The sequence below is a fragment of the Pygoscelis adeliae genome, unplaced genomic scaffold, assembly GCF_000699105.1.
Source record: "Pygoscelis adeliae isolate BGI_AS28 unplaced genomic scaffold, ASM69910v1 Scaffold188, whole genome shotgun sequence".
NCBI classification, from domain to species: Eukaryota; Metazoa; Chordata; class Aves; order Sphenisciformes; family Spheniscidae; genus Pygoscelis; species Pygoscelis adeliae.
Window position 1 is genome coordinate 774,532 of NW_008825304.1, and position 17,704 is coordinate 792,235.

Genomic DNA, 17,704 nt, shown 5'->3' on the forward strand with positions numbered 1-17,704 from the left:
GGGTTTTGTCCATGCAGCATTTTCCATCACACAACAAAAATGCAGATGTTCCCTGCTGTCCGATGGGCATAGGTCTGACCACATTATGGGAAGGAGAAAGAGGCCACCATCATGTGACAAAACACAAGTACATGTTCATCACACAACCAGATGTGCAAGCAAGAAAAAGCAACAATGCAAATCAGACTGTGTGTGGCCAAAAAAAAATAAATGCATCCAGCCTGCTTCTGTCCCTGCATTTGAGGAGGGAAGAAGAGGGTAGTTGGTATAGGCCACAGGTTAGATTAACTATCAAGTCAGGCTGAATACAGCCTATACTGACTGTTGGTACTGACTTGAGTACCTACATAGTAGGTAGATATATGTAGTATACTAGTTTAATGTATTAAATTCTGGATGTATTTACCAGTATTTATCCATTCTCTTATATTTGCAACAAATACTTACTGGATCCCTGCGAGCCAGAGTAAATATCTTTAAGTCATTCAATATACTTTCATTCAAGCTAAGGGTTTTAATGAGCATTTTGACACCAAGTAGGTCACTGGTTGTTGCCCTTCTTACATTAAATGACCTATTTAAAAAAAAAAGGAAAAAAAAGAGTAAAAGTTCACTCCGTGACAAGTTAAAGACAATTCCCATGCTTAAGACAACATGCCTTCCACAAGCACCGAACAGGTCTTTTAGAAGTTGAAATTGATTGCTATATGACCATTGTTCCAAACGCATGTATTAACTTACTGCGTGATAACATAGAAGATCACACATCTGCTTAAGACAACTCAAGAATTCTGCCTTAACTACTACTAAACACTCAGTCTTTATGCACCTACAGCCCAATCCCACAAAGCAATGACTAGCCATAACCACAGATATCACCTAATCTTCATGTGAATAAGAGCCAGCAGAGAAAGGAGGCAAAGAATCTTTTAAACTATAAGTAGAATCTTTAACAGCACACTGACACACATGGGAAAAAAGAAAGAAACAGAGAAAGATAAGAAAAAAAGAAAGCAGGAGAGAGGAAAAAAAAAAACAAACCAGAGCCAACTGTCATCCCTGGATATGGTACAAAAGAAAGGCAGTAACACCAATTTCTCCCACAAGAACAAATTACTAACATTTGTGTTAGGCCTCGGTTCTTCAAATAGTATACATGAGGACAAACTTATGTGAATAAAATGCCTCTGATAAACATAGATTGCCAATTAGTAATCACACGACAGTGACATGGTATAAAAATGTCTGTGCAATATATACAACCAGCAACATGTTAGCTACAGGCAGGAATATCCTGGCACTTACCTAGTTTACACACTCTGTTATAAAACATTTTCCCACCCACTAGTTAGAAAGAAAAATTACTTCACCGTGACAGCCTACAGCAGCTGAGGAACCTTCTCATGTTGTCTGTTAAAGGCATCAACCCCTCCTGGTTAAACAAGGCTCATATAATAAAGACTTATAGAGTGCTGTTCAAGGAACTGAATTACAACTTAATTTCCAAGAATTAAGTTCTTTCACCCACAGTTAAAAACCTTGCAATTCATGTAGTATAATTTCCATTGCTGTTGTTCTTGTCTTCAATTTAAACTTGTACGTGCTATTCTTCAGCCTAAGTCACAGTCACATTGAGATTGATTTTGTGGAACATGGTTTTAATGAATAGCACTAGTACCTTAAAAAAACAAACCTACAAAATATCTGATATGTTATGGGAAATTCCACAGCTCAATCTCATTGATAATTTTCAACTCGATTATCTGCGTGCTCAAAAGCATACATCTGATTACTGAATTACACACTAACCCTGAACTTCTAAGTGAGCATCAGCTTAGTTTCCACATTTGTTGACACATTTCCACAGACAGTTAATTACAAGATCAAACAAGTGATGAGGATGATGGTCAGCGAGACCAGCAATATGGTTCACTCTGCAAACCGTGAGGGTGCTACCTTCCTGCCACTCCACTGAGCCCAGCACGTGAGTTTTTCTCCCCACCCATGTCCATGAGAAGGCAGTTGTGCCAATAATGAACTACATTTTTAATATGAGGAAAAACAGAACATGCAGAAAATTGAAGATGTTTTTTAAAAAATTTAAACAAAACCACCAGATCCACTGTGAGTATAAAATAGTAGGAAGGACTATGCAAGGTCTGTGCTCATTTCTCTTCCAGTAATGAATCAACTCATTCTAGATGCCCAATTCCTTTGACTGCTCAGAGACCAGGACACTATTATTATTATTATTATTATGCTTTTTAGTGAAAATTGAGGGAAAGTATCCATTAAGCATTTCAGCCTATACCTTGTCATGTGTTATTTTTCTCCTTCACTGTCAAGTAGCAGACCTATACTTCCATTTGCTGCACTCTTGCTTTTTGTGTACTTAACACTTTTTCTTATTCCTTTTACAACCTTTACTAATCAGTATCTCATTTTGTGCCTGTGCCTCTTCTGATTTTTCCCTTTCATGTCTTCATATTCCCATCTTCTTACCCCTGTTTTTCTTTTAATCCATTTTCTGTGACTTCCTTTTCACTCACATGCCTTTTGAAAGCCCTTGGTGCAAGTACAATATATTGACCTTTTACTTTTTCGTATTTTGGTTTTATCTAAGAGGGTATCTGCTGTCGTGCACTGAGTTTTTTGTTCTTCAGAAACTTTCCAAAAGCTTCATCTGGTTTCTTCCATAGCTTTTCTGATCCTGAACCTCAATGAAAGGCTATTTTTCCTTACTTTCCTGCACAGCTGCAGAGGGGTTTGGAAAATGCTACTGATGACTCTATTCTGTTTTCACGGAAGGACTGGTATCATTTGGAATATGCACAATTTAATCAGAATTGTAAGGGTTTTTTGGGTTTGTGGTTTGTTTTTGTTTTGTTTTGTTGTTTGTTTTTTTTTTTTTATAAAAACCCTGATAACAAGTTTAATTTTGACCAAAATCGCAAGAGGATGTATGACTACCAATCCTACTAGTGGATTACTGAACAGCTGTGACTGAGATTAACAGGAATTACTCCAGTGGCTTTCTCTTCAGCCAGCTGGATTCTTACATAGTACACAGAAGCCCAGTTTCATCCCATGGTAAAAAGCTTCTGCATAGGTCCAAGAGTAGCTGGCCAGTTCCTGCATGAGCTATTTGTATACCATCAAAGGTGATTAAGTATGCAATTAAAACAGAAGTATTTCTCTGAAACCATGCAGTATTTAGCTACATTAAGACCAAAAAAGAAGAAAATCTCTAACTGCCACAGTTTAAACTTGGTGTTTGGGCCAGTATAGGCTTGTTATACAAACAAAGCATTGGAAAACTCATACCATGTATCAGAAGTCATAGCAAGAGAGGTTTTGTGTCCCAGTTCACCAGTATTTCAGACTACAGAAGCGTTAACAGTATCACAGAAATTGAAAGGTATGAAATAAATGATTCAACACACACAAAAAAAGAGATAAATTATCTAAAAAGAGATACTCAACAATGAGGTTACTGCTGTGTTCTGCATGTTGCAGAAATTTCTCTTAAGAGAGTTAATTCATGTTTCCATGAATTAAATCTACACCAGGCTTTCAAGTATGTGTTACGCAACCTGACCCAAGTCCAAAGGGCCAAAAGCTGCACCGTGTTTCTCTATTGGCCTTGGTCCACAACGAGGTAACTTGAAGAAGCTACTTGTCCGTACCAATGTTCATCTGCATTAAGTTAGTACTGTATATACAAGTCTTAGATGAATCTTCTCATTGCCCTTTTTGTTTTTACTTAAAGGAAACTATGTATAAATGCTGGCAGTCAGAAGACTGCTTTTACGTTTTCAATTACATCTTTTTTTGTTTCATTAAAAATCATGTCACTAACTACTTCATTTCACTGAAAATATAAGGCTACTTCTACACTGTCTAGTATAGTGCTGTGTGGAGATACACCTGAGTAGGCTTAGGATTCACTCTAGAACAGGAAGCAAGACAGCTGCAGTAATGCTGCTAAAGACTAAGTTATTTAGCTCTGCTCTTAATTGCTCCAGGCACAGTCCTGTGCTATTCAACGATACTGTTTTGGGGACTCAAGCTACCATATTTTTGCAAGACGTTGTACCATACCATGCAGAATACCACCTTGGTCTGAGATAGCAAAGGAATACCCATCTGGTGCTAGGTTGGATGATGCAAGTATATTCCATAAAAATAGCTCAGAGTACATCATTTGTTGTCACAAGGCACATGACTCACTTGAGCAATCCTGCCCGGTGGAACACATAAAGCTCATGACCAAGTTTGGAAGTACAGAAAGGGACAACTCGAACAAAACTCTGGATCAGGTGGAACTCTGGTACGTGATGTGGCAGAAGGATGACACAGAAGTCTTTGTCCTGAAAAAGATTTGCAGACAACAAAGGCTCTTAGTGATCTCAATGTAAGCTTCAGACAAAAGCTTCTGACCAGAGGGAATAGAAAGAAAACAAAACTGAATGCAGTGCTTACAATGTACATACACTCCAAGTATTGCCCTACCTAGATGGCTTGATGCCTGGGCAGCACCAAGGAACTGATGAGCTCAACATTAAGTTGAGCAGTCAGTGTAATTGTTTGGAGACCTATGCTGTAAAGGCTGCAGAGGTGCAAAGGAATGCAGGAATCTCCGTTGAATGCTCTCAGATGAAAGAAAGCATCCTCTGGAGATAAAACTGCAAGCCACAAATAACTTATCCATTCAAACTGTTCAAGCACTCCCTTCCACCAGTCTCTCCCATCCCTTTTTATTGAATACATGTTTTAAGGTAACCTCACTGCACACAGTGATGTTGGAGAACTCTGCCAATTCAGAAAGACGCTTCATGCAGCATGATACACGCTGAGCAACTCCTGAGTAGCACAGATCTGGAAGATGTTTAATCAGTTTACTCTGGCAGATTATTCTATGGCATCTTTTCAGCAGAAAGATATTATTTGAATCTCACTCCTTTTCTTCTCTTTAAGCACACTATGTGATCAATTTTTCTTAATACACCTGGTGACATTTTGTTTCAAGGAGTGGCAGGTGCACTGTTGGATGGATAAATTACTTAGAGATTTGAAATGTTTTCTGTGTTCACTTTTTCTGGGAACTTTCTTTGGTGTAAGCATCATTTTTGAATATGCTGATACTTAGGGCCAAGCCTGTGTCTCTGGTCACCAGGACCTGTCTCTAAAGGATACCACCATGCAGTAATTTGTAGTATGAATTTACAACACACTGCAGTGTGCATCAAGAATGTCTCAGACAGTGAGTGGACTTTGTTACCTCAGATAAAGATTGATCACACAGGGCATTAGTGTGAAATAGCTACTGCACTGTAAATTCACATCCTTATTTGCTGCACGTTAGCTTTGCCCTGAACATAAACCTTCAGTGCGACTGTTTAGGTTATAGGTAAATACTATGGATTTCCTTAATACTGCTGTTTTCTAGGCTTTAACTCTACTTCCTTTAACATATTTTCCCTGATTTTATTTTTAATTTAGGTACAGTCTGGATCTATACATGATTTTAAAGGAGTTTGAAACATTTGCTCTCTAAATATGCATCTCAGAAAAGTCCCTATGGAACATAAACAAAGGATTTACGTACGCAACACGTAAAGCCCAAAAGCAGCCAAGGAAAGGAGTCAAGCTCCTCAGGGTAACTCAGCCCAGGGTAACTAGCCATAGCATACTCCTGTGAGTCACTGACTTACTCAGGCATCATATCTAAATACTCTGGCTGAGAACTGTACTAACATCCCATCATGCATACACATGCATACAAACTTTAAAACTTTAATTATACATACTGGAAAAAGCTTGAAAACATAATGCAAAAAATCCAGCGATCTGCAACCAAGAGTAAACACTGTTAAATAAAGTGCATATCAGACAGATCCTATACATTCCAATATTTACATCCCCGTAAGTGCAAGGAACATTTATTCACAGCACTAATCAGACAGTCCTGCTAGTTCATCATTAATCAATTGCAGATGTTGCATGCTGCACATCAGCCGTTGACTCCTAGTGCTTAAAGCATCACTATTAACAAGAATAATCTTGATTTGAAATACTATCAAAACGTTAGGCTCTTCACTGAAAGGAAAAAAAATTGACTCTCATGTTGCTGACTCCAACATTTTTCAGAATTCATTCATGGCCGTCAGAGCAGCATTAGTATATAACAAACATTGAGGTTACAAACAGTTGCTGCTATGTTCCACAATATTTTCATCCAGTACCAAGGGTTCTATCATTATCCACTTGGCAAACCTATCCAATGTACTTTATCAAACTAACAGGAACATCAATACTTCAAAATTGTTTCTGAACACTTTACTTCTTTCCACTTCTCACCTGCTGGTTTAGAGTAATTCCACTCTTTTTCCATGGTGACAGTGAAATGTGACATTTGAGTTTAAAAAGACCTGAGAAATCTAACAAATGTTTCTCCTACGTGTAAGGATATCAGAGAGCTCTAAACCCATCAAATAGAGTTATGCTGAAGCTTTATAAAATATTTTTCCACTGTACAAAATGTGTCTTTTGAAGAAATTCAATACAGGTATATACTACCTAAAAATATTGATAAAACCCCTCCTCCCTCCAGACCTGTAATTAAGTTCCCTTTAATTACTTCACCGATAATATTACTGAATGAAAAGAGAAATAATTTCTAATTAAAATATCTATGATTGATAAATTGATTTTAAAAAAGCTATACAGATCTGGATTGGGGTATCATATATTCACCTATATAATACATAATTATGACTAGTTAATAGAATAGCTAAATGCGGGAAAGGAAAATGCCATTGCAATGTAGTTTTCTATTCTCTGGTATCCAGTACCTTCTTGGCAGCAAGGAACACAAGAATGGAGGTAGGAGATTTTTCAGGGGGCTTAAAAAGGTATCAAATATCTGCAGATAAACTAGCAATTTAGTTCCTTTGCATTTCACTTTCAATGCACTAGCAAGCCACACAACAGCTCTAGAGCTAAGAGATGGAAACATTTAGCAATTTGGGTAACACAAATTCCCCAGTAGTAAACTTCCCTTGAGGGCTAAGATGCAATCATACCTACACTTCAACCAAACTACTATTTCTGGATCCATGCTGTGCAGGGTCAGCAGTAACTCCTTCAGAACAAGATTCTGAGATACAGTCAGGATTACCTCATGCCGTCCTTTCAAATGTATTCGCATTTCTAATGTTTCTTTTACAAACAGGTGGATCAAGCAAATGCACACTAAGGCAAAATATTTGAAAACACCAAGATCCACAGATTACTCGGCTCTGAGAAGAGGATCTTGCATGAGTGTTACTCTTAGGAGGAGTCTTCAGAAAGGAATGCTATCTCCTCCACAGATACCCATCTTGGAATCCAAACTGTTCCAGAGATGTCTCCAGGAAAAAAAGAATGGGACTGCAGTGTTCAATGATAAACACTGTGAACATATCTTGAACAGAAACAACAATGATGCATACAAAGGGTAGAATGTCAGAAGAGGGCAAAAAAGTGGTAGATCCTTATCCTAAGCAGAATGCTATGAGCAGAGAACTCAGCTAGTCTACAGAGAGATTATTTCCCGACATAGTTATAGATCACAGCTTTGAACTGCTATTTCAGTATAATGGAGTCATTCCTGAGCAAGTCCCTCACCTCAGTATTACTTTAAAATAAAGTTATTTTGTTCTGGAATAATTACCTTGCTTGAATTTTATTTTAGACTAGATTGTCCATAAATTAACTATTCTGGAATGGACTCTCTGCAGTGTGATTGTTCTATCATATATATGTTGATCAGTGTTTCTAAGTACACCACAGACTTCCAGCACTGCATTTCTCTCTCTTCCTAATGAATTCGAGCTATATTACTCAGTAAATATGTACCAAGAAGGCTATGTGTTTGCTTTGCTTTGGTAACTTAGGATATTTGCATTTGTAGCAGATTCACAGTGTTTAATCCCTTTGGGTAGGCCCCCTCCATAATCAGGAAACAGCTTAATAAATAGAATTAGTTTTCAAGAAGTTCTGATTTTTCTTCTTGATTAAGTTTATTCCTAAATTTCCCTTTAAGCCAGGTAAGTTCAGACATTGTCAGTCACCAATGACTACTACTACAAGTAGAACATTTTTTCAAATGGTACTACAGTTGTCAAACTCATCATCCATGAAGTCCTTGCTACTGATACCTTGTGTCTCTAGAAGTTACATGTGGTTTAAAGTGTGAAAGATCTTGGGTGTGCTCAGCCTCTTTTTGTCTACTTTTTGTAAGTATCTACATGTTTTGTCTTTCTTTCTAGGATCTATAAACAAGAGCAGGGCTCATTTACAATCAGAAAGGGCCAATGTTCCTGGAGAGGCTTTTGCTGATGTGGCTGAGTATAGGTTCTCTCTTCAAGGGTGCAGAGAAATTTGGGAAAAAAATGTCTAAACCACATTTACACGGCTATTCTACTCCACCAGGATCTAAGAGTTCAAGGTCAGCAGCAGCAATCATTTTAAGATGAAAAGCCTTTGTCTTCCTCCTGCTGCAGGGGATTCTAGAAAACTGAATCAATTCTCTCAGTGATGGGAGACTGAGTGTTTAGAAATGAGAAAATGTAACTGCAGAGATAAAAACAGCTTTATTGCCCCATGAGTAGAGATGACCAGTACCATAAATCTAGCTCTTTTCAGAGTTAGCCAGCTTTGGAATTAATGTTTCTTCAGAAGAAGTAGTGGACTTCCACAATTTCAACTAGCAGTTTTCCAACAAAAATAAATTCTTAACTTTTTGTCCACACAGTCCTACCAGAGATGGGAAGTTCCAGCTGGAGGTTGAAAATTTCAGTAAGTTATTAGTGAAGGTAAAAGAGAAATGAAAAAACAGGTCAGAAAAAAATACTCTGTCACTTTCAAATTTGTCCTAAAAATGTAACATTGAAAGTTGTTATTAAGATTAGGAAAGCAGTAACTTACCTAGTTTCGTGTTTCTCATCAATACAAAACAGACGGATACAGAAAGCATTTGAAGCTCCTCTGTACACTGGATGAAAAGCATCTTTTTCTTCAGTCTCAAGGAGGGGTGTTGCTGAGGCTTTGAAATCTTTGCCTCTGACATCATCTAACAGCAGTTCAGTATGGCAAACGGTAATGGCTCCACCTTTCTGCAATAATAATAGACAAATGATCACTTACAACATTTCAGAAAATATTTTCCTTTTTTAATTAAAAGGTTTTGCATCATTCCTGTATTATAGCATTTCAAGCAGACACACAGGGATGTACTTTTTACTTGTCACATTTTGACAAATACAGAAATTCAAGGAGGTATTTTTAATGCGATATCTACCTGTTTCTGAAACACTAGATAAAGGTGGCCTTTAAAAACATATACATTCTTGCTGAAGAGCAATACATTCACAAACTAATAGTTACCATCAGAATCCCTTTGTGAGGCAATAAAATATCTATCTTTCAGAAATGTTTCTATATAAAAATTTTGTTTTCAGATGCATATTGAAAATATATGAAATATATATGAAAGTAAAAAACATGTTATGTTGAAGAAAATGGGATCAATGCAGAGAATATTGTGGAAATGGAAACGAACAATAATGGGAAGAAAACCAGAGTAGCTTGGATACAGTACTGAGAGAGAGACTAAAGACAGATGCAACTGTTTAAAGTTTCTTGGGATAAATTCTCTGCTGATTTATGCTGCACCAACACATTTCATAGTAATGCTCTTTTATCAAGTCAAGCTTCACTCAGCAGAAGAGGCACAGATAGAACATGTGCCCTTTAACATCTACAAAGCACAGGGGTAAACTGAAGCTGTATTGCTGCTTTTCAGCTTTGGTAGCTTTCCGTCAGCAGCAGATTTTTAGCTCAGTAACACACTCAAGTCAAAATCTCAGGACTCGCAGATTTTCAGAGTAAGACGACTCTTGCCCTGTCTGTTACAGGAACGCTCTCTCCACATCTGCAGAGGAGCCCACTGGAAGCTGTGCTTCCACATGCCTTTACTCGGCAGCAGACCTGAACAAACAGGCCCCCATCCTTTTTCTCCTGTCAGTGCCACTTTATTCCCATCCCCATGCTGTGTGGCTGTTCACGTGGAACCGGATGGGAAAACTCATCTGATTAATAACTATAACCACCTCCATCCAGATCCTAGCTAGAACAGCTTCTGATCTATGCACAACAGCAGATGTAAGTGTGGGCCCATGCAGAGGACAGTGCAGGAGTGGAAATAATAAGCATTGCCTGTCCTAGTAACTTTTACTTCAAATTAGCTTTTAAAGTTATCAGCATTGCTGTGTACAGTGGTATTACCTGCACAGCTGCATCCTGATCATGAATATGTTCAAAGTTTCGAGAGGAAACAGTCTCTGTTTCTTGACTTGTTTGGTTGCTTTTATCTTCATCTGATTAATGAAAAAGAATAGATGCATCAGGCTTAAAAATGCAAGCTTAACCCTCAGAATCACAGCAATAACTAAGGAGTGTGCCAGACTACCTCTGCTGAAAGTTTTATTTTATTTAACACCCACAGTTAAAAGAGACCCTCCTATAGTTACTTGGCTAGAACTTCACTAGACTATTTGATCTCAAGGCAAAAATCAGAGAACAGGTTATAAAGTAAGAATTGAACAAGACACAGTTTGGAAGCAATTCCTAACTCATGTATTACATGTAATAAATTTTTACCCTATCTGAAGAGAAGAATACGAGCCATTAGTGTATTGACTGGTATCTTAAACACTATGCCTGTTGCTAACTTGTTTTCTGATGATAATAAGCAAGGGCTCTTGATTAGTTCTCCTAACAGAACTGAAATTCAGAATAAATCCTCGTCAAGCCAGAACCCTTACTTATCGGTGCAAGCAGGGACAAGAAACAGGGATTTAAATTCCCATCTCAGTTGCTAAACCTAACTAGCTCTCTAAAGCCTGTTTTACTTCTTGTAAAAGGTGGTTGCTCTTTCATCAATCTTTGTCAGTTTGTCTATTTCCTCATCTTCCTCTGATCTAAAAATCTCTGCATGACAGATCATCCTACCATCCTCCATAACATTATAGTAACATTCTAGTCTAGTTCATTCCAACCTGAGTAATAATATTTTTGTGGACAAACAGATAACTAAGGTGATAGGATGAAATTACTGGTAGCCATCTGATGAATCAATATTTAAACACTGACTGCCATGATAGATACATATACGATGCAATATATATATACACTTTTATATGCATGTATACACACAGAGCATATATATACACAGCATCTCTGGTCAAGTGCTTAAGCCAATTAAAGCAAGCATCTATATGTTAGGGAGTTTATTTAAATATCGCTATACCCTTTTTCTCTTGCTATCCAATCCCCTGGCCAGGGCCAAATCCACAGTGGATATTTAAAATATTAAGAAACCACAATAAAAATGTCCAAAGCCAATTTGGAACATATATGATGCATTATGTTTGATTTCAATTACCCAATCGTTATCTTAAGACAGATCTTAGCAGTATTACACAGCAACACACAACAGCTCTGTAGAACTCTACTGATATCAGATACGAGGGTGACAGAACCGACTGTGAACTTCTCTAACATCATGATGCTTGCTAGACAGCAGGCAATCGCCATTTCAGCAGATGTTACGCACTTTGGGGAAAGCAGTTCCTAAATCTGTATGGTGATGGATTATTTTTTTTTTAAGTCAATGGAAGGTGAGGGTATTCAGAATGAGAGATCATCTGATAATGCATCATAAAGATCACATTTAAAGTTAATGTTATGGACCAAAATTATTTTAATCATCAACTTGGAAAAGAAGCGTTGAAATCCCAGTGAATCCTACATATTACTCCAAATAACCACCAAAATTACTAAAGCAAAGTGTCAGCTGCTATATTTTTAGCCCCTGAACGTATCTTCAATAGCTCTGCCTTAAATTGTCACCTCCCTAATTTCACAAATATGTTCACAGTTTGTTTTTATATTTAAAAATAAAGCCTGAAAATAAGTTTTAACTAATAAACTCTTGAGGTGTAGGTATCGCTGCTGCAGAAAACACATTCAGGCCAGGACGCCATTGCATTTGAAAGCTCCAGTAACACAAGGAAGTCAAAGTTTCTGAGCTCCAGGAGGAAGAAAAAAAAACTTCAGAAAACCCAGCACAACAGAATTCTTCACTCCTCTCTCTGCACTCTACCTTGGGAAACCATCTAAGCTATATTCATTGATATAAGCATTTCTTCATTCAGTAATGAGCTTTTTCTTTTTCTAAAAAAATATATATACCTCAAAGGTTTAAAATAATTTAGCCAAAAGTATTTTTAGAAATCTGTTATCTGAAAATCTGTTTCTCTGTTAGCAGAAAAGAATGCAGATGCAATGTGCAGGGCAAGAAGAAACACAGGGGTTAGAAGTCATGGTTTCTCCAGGGGTATCACAGATGTGAGACTTCACAGAAATGATCAAATGTTGTCTTGATTAACACAGCTACATTTCTCATTATAAACAGCCTTGCAGGTGTCAGAAGTTCATTAATACAAGTCTCTTGTTGTCATGTAAATATTGATATGTTGTTTCTGACTTTATACTAAAATGAAATCCCTTAATGGCTCCACTATCCACTAATGTCAAATGTAGCTGCGTCACTGTTTACATATATGCTGTACACAAGTGACAGGGAAGAACATAAATATTGTTGCACTAAACGAAGTAAGGAACATGAACAAAAAGAAAATTAAATAAATTCAGTGATTGCTGGGTTGTTAGCAGAGGTAACAGTCAGCAGGATCAAGAAGCCAGTTCACCGTGAAGCCTGATGAAAAGCCCTTGAATCATTCCCACTGCATCATAATGTTTTCTAGCTACTAATTCGTGACACCATATAGAGTAACAACCAAATTACTGTAATTACCCCGAAACGTAAGTGGCATATCAATATTGTGTTAAAGACAGATTTTTGTATACTCTTTCACTATTATTCAGTATTACATTTTAAAAGGAAAAATAATATCAACCTGTGGTCTCTACTTAATTTTTCAAGCTAAAGAGCTTGAAAAAATATCCTTATTATGTTTTTGGTTTTGTTTTTTTTTAATGTGGGAACATAAAATTACTCTACAAAGGAATGCAGCTTGCATTTTAAATTCTCAGCCTTTGAATTCATTAAAAGAAAGTCCACATCCTCTATTGATGTAAGGTGCCTAGTGAACCTTCACATCAAGGGACAATCTGGCAGCAAATTTCCAACACAGTAGCCTGCAGAAACGGTGCAATCGTTAAAACAGCGTTCATGTAATCATGCATGTGTTACGCCATATAATCAAATATAAACTATATGTGAATGACACTACAATAAATTCCAAGGATATAGGTTGGCCATTATATTGGAGAGGCTTAACAGTGGACTACAGGGATGCAACTCTTATATGGGCTATACATTTATCAAAAAACCCCAAACAAACAAACAAAACCTCCCGAAAAACCCAAACAAGACAATTCCCTTTCCAAATTACATTTTTAATAAAATGAAAAAGTCACAGAGGAGGGGAACTGTGCTTATGAGTTGGTTGGGGTTTTTTCCGCTGTAAACTTCTTTATTAAAACACTGGGCTTTTTTTATTCTCTTTCTTAATATTAAAAAAAAAAAAAAAGGAAAAATAAAGAAACATTACCGCTTTTCCTGGAAGTTTTCATGAATGAATACTGAAATGAATTTTGAGTCACATCTCGTGCAATAATGAAAGCCGAATTATTTAGAAAGGGTTTTTCATTCAAACTGTTTGAAAAATATGGGCTTTTTGTTTATAGTCGTAAGTCAAATGTGTAACAAGCAGTAAAAAGAAAAGCTGTTTATCAAATATCCATCATATAAAGCATACATTTTCAATAAACCACAACAAACTGCTGTAACTTGTGACAAGCTAATACCTTATTGAACTGGTATTAGAAATTAGAGTAATAATAGTATACACTTGATTTTTTTTCCTCTTTCTTTTTACTTTCTCTGAAATTCAACTACCACAGCCTTTAGTTTCATCTCTGTCTTTTTGGCCATACTGGGCAGGTATAAACAACAACTTATAATGTTTCAGGACAACCAACACTTCAAAGTGTTATAATTGTTTGTTTATATTCTAAAATGTGCAAAGCCACAACAGTAATTTTAATTATTATTCACTGATAACAGAATTAATATTCCTGAGTAGTATATAGCCATGAGCTAACTCTAATTTTACTATTAAATTTCTAGTGGCTCTTTTTCTCTAGGAATAGTATCAGAGTCAGGCTCTTCGCTTATGATACTCAAGTTCCTTCTCAGGTGTGTATCTTTGAGACCATCAGTGATTTGTGCTCAAGCTATCTGAAAAAGTCTACAAATAAATTATCTCTTTCCCCAGAGCTGCCCTTGTCATTCCAAATAGAGGGATACTACTACTTTTAAAAATCTTACTTGAAGGAAATGCACAGGATTGCAAACTAGTATCAACCATCAAAAATAACATTTTTAAAATGTAGAGGAAAAAGAAGAGAGATAAACACGTGAAACTGCTAACCATGTTGCTTAATAAATTTCTGAAAAGCACTCAGATGCTAGATTGACAAGAGTCATATAAGAACCTGAATAGAACCATTGTTTATGCTAAGTTTTCACATTTAGAACAAGTCTCATAGATTTCCTAAATGTTAAAAAAAAAGTGTAACAGCTGTATTGTTAAAACCTATAACCATATACTCATTACAAGGCTCAGCAGCACAGAATTTGCCACAAAAATACGGGCCTACACCTTGCAGTCCCTGGACGAGGAAAGCACACAGAAATGTCTAAGGGTTTTACCAGAACCAGATAACAGTCACAGAATGGTTAAGCTTGGAAGGGACCACTGGAGGTCATCTTGTCCAAGCCCCCTGCTCAAGCAGGGTCACCTAGAGCAGACTGCCCAGGACTGTGTTCCAGCTGGTTTTCAGAAGAGACTATCGTGAGTGATCTTTCTTCCTCCCTCAGTCTCATTTATGTTTCTACATATGTCTGTCCCCTATTTTGAAATAATACTTCTGAAGCTCCAGGAGCTTCAGAATGATACAGTAGGAGATAGCTGGCTTCCTTCATCTCTTATTTGCAAGATGCTTCTTCGCAGGGGAGGGGAAGTCCGTAGGAGCAGCTCTAAGAATTTTTTTCTTTCCCTTTTCTGTTCCATGACTGTCAGCTCCGAGATACCAGCTGGTGACTGCCCTGTAGCTCCCCAGTTGCCTCTTTTGCCTGCTGCTTTGTGTTCAGACAAGCAGATACGTAACCACCTAATGGTGTTTTTTTAATTCTATTACTGATAATTAGTAGATAGCAAAATGTTGCCCTTCTGCACAAAAAGCCCTTTGACACTGAAAAATAAAGATGACAACTGTAAATCATTTACATGACACTTCTGTTCTACAAACAGGAGACATATTCATGTTACTGTTTTTTATCATTTGCAGTAAGGTGGCTTGTAGATGCGTTGTTGTATCATGCCCAATATAAAAACAAAGAGACAGTCCCTGATCTCCCAAAATCTTGTAACCTAGAAGACTGCCAACAATAAGCAGAGAGAGCAGAAGTTGGACCACAAGGAAATTAGATGACAAGTCAATGGGACAACATAGTAGCCACAGTTAACCAGCTGCTTAGCTACTGACAGGCATTAGAACCAGATTTCAAAATTAAGTCTTCAATTAATAGTACAACTGTAGCTAACGGATAGAAAATATACTTGATGATTTAGCTTTCCAAAACTTGAAACCCAGGTTTATCCCATACCTGGTATAGACCAGCTCCCCGCAAACAACAATCACTTCTGAGTCAGAGACCAGGGCTATCAAAATTTTCTCCTGAATTAAAAAACACAAGGCAATCATCTCCAAAACAGATACATTAATTTGTGTTTTCTGGCTAGTAAACCTATATCCTCTTCCAACCTTTTGCAAAACCTCCTCAGAAGCTAGAAATAAATGCACCTTGAATCTATCTAGCTTTTTAGAATATAGATACCTTCTTGAATGCTTGGCTTCTGTGGCATTCTGAGAATATCTTCAGGATGTGGTTTACAGAGTCCATGGAAAGGCCCTAAGTCAAAACACTCTTGAAACAAGGAAACATTTACTTGAGAACATAAGCTCATGAATCCTACTGCAGTGTCACCATCCTGAAATACAAAAGCAACATCACACATACGTAAAAGTTGAGCATGTGATTTTAGGTCAGGACACAAAAAATAGAACAAAATATTGCTGAAACGTAAAAGTTAGTGTTCCATCTCTGTGGATAACAGAAAAGTATAAAGGAACTATTTCAGCAAAAGTTAAAGATCTTTCCCCCCCTCCTTGTAATATGTGTATTAGGCCCTCTATATTACGTTATAATTCTTTTGTTACCTATGACTTGCAGGAGCATTAGGATTATATATATGGACCAAATAATGACTTATTGTTTCAATAAAACATGTTATAGTAAATAAAACATATTTTTAAACTACGTACCTCCAAAAAGGTGTAATTTTTCTTTAAAGTGCAGCTAAAGTAAAATCTGGATTTAGCTAGCCCTAATGGTTGACTAATTACTAGACACTGCTTTGTAAATAAAATTGTGCTCAAACTGGAAAGTATATTTTATTTTCCAATGAAAATGATTAATTCAAGAAAGCAATTATACAGTATATAAACAGTATCTAATACAGTATATGGTATGTATTATTTGCAGCAATTATAAGCGCTAAATATTTTCAAGTTCTGGAAAAAAAAAAAATCTAAGAACTAGTCTTAAAAAAAAAAAAGTGCCCTGGCAAGTATGAAAATGACAAGATCCCTGCAATGCTGAAATGGCACGTTACTCTCTCTGTTTGACTATTCCTGAAGTTTCCAGAAAGTTGCAGTCTTCAGAAAGAAATACACTCTGAAAAATGAGAATTGGCATGCTGGAGGTTTTTTGGCTTTAAGCTAAGACGAATCTAGAAGAAGGAAGCTCTTAAATTTTTAGTATTATATGCAACTTTCTGGTGAAACACACATAATCAAAATATTTTTTTTCCTTAATACACATAATGAAAGCCTCCTTTATAAACATAATGAAAACTCAACGGCTGGATTTGTATAGCTGTTTTATCGGGCCATCAGCACTCCAATAAAAATAAAAAAAGTATAAAGTTTAATTTTTTTCCCCTCAAACAACAAGTGATTGTTTGCCTTGTTTGCGTAACTGAACAAAAGCTGGGTCGCTGCAGTTGTCTGGCTGCTATGTAATTTTAGGCCCAAGGCTCAGCAGAGGCTGATTAACCAAATCCATCTACCATATGTGCAAAAAGAGGTTGCCAGCTTCATTCTCTGCAGGGAAAATTGGCATCTATCTTGGTTCGCATGGAGGTGTCTTTCCAATCTGCAGCAGCAAGTATAAACTATGAGGGCCGGAAACACCTTTTGCTGGTATCATATTGAGCTATAAATGCACAATTGAAATGTATTATTTATAAAGATAGCCGTTTGTAATGTGCTATTACACTAATGGCTTATTGTTTCCCATTTGGCTTCCAATGGTAGTGATTACATGTTAAGGTTTTATAAAATCATTTGCTATAGAAAGCAGACTTCTGGAATTAAGTAGGTTATGTTGCCTATCAGCTTACAATACCATGCACAATTACTAACACATGAAAATATTAGCAGAAAT

General features: G+C 36.8%; 1 protein-coding gene across 1 annotated transcript in view; it reads right to left on the reverse strand.

The window, feature by feature from the left end:
- The window catches only part of CFAP61 (cilia and flagella associated protein 61), a 108,550-nt gene that overhangs the window by 77,502 nt on the left and 13,344 nt on the right, over positions 1 to 17,704 (reverse strand). The window contains 6 exon segments of the mRNA XM_009330133.1: positions 448 to 574; positions 4,231 to 4,370; positions 5,811 to 5,850; positions 8,971 to 9,158; positions 10,330 to 10,421; positions 16,034 to 16,187. Of these exon segments, the coding sequence (XP_009328408.1) occupies positions 448 to 574; positions 4,231 to 4,370; positions 5,811 to 5,850; positions 8,971 to 9,158; positions 10,330 to 10,421; positions 16,034 to 16,187 (741 nt within the window).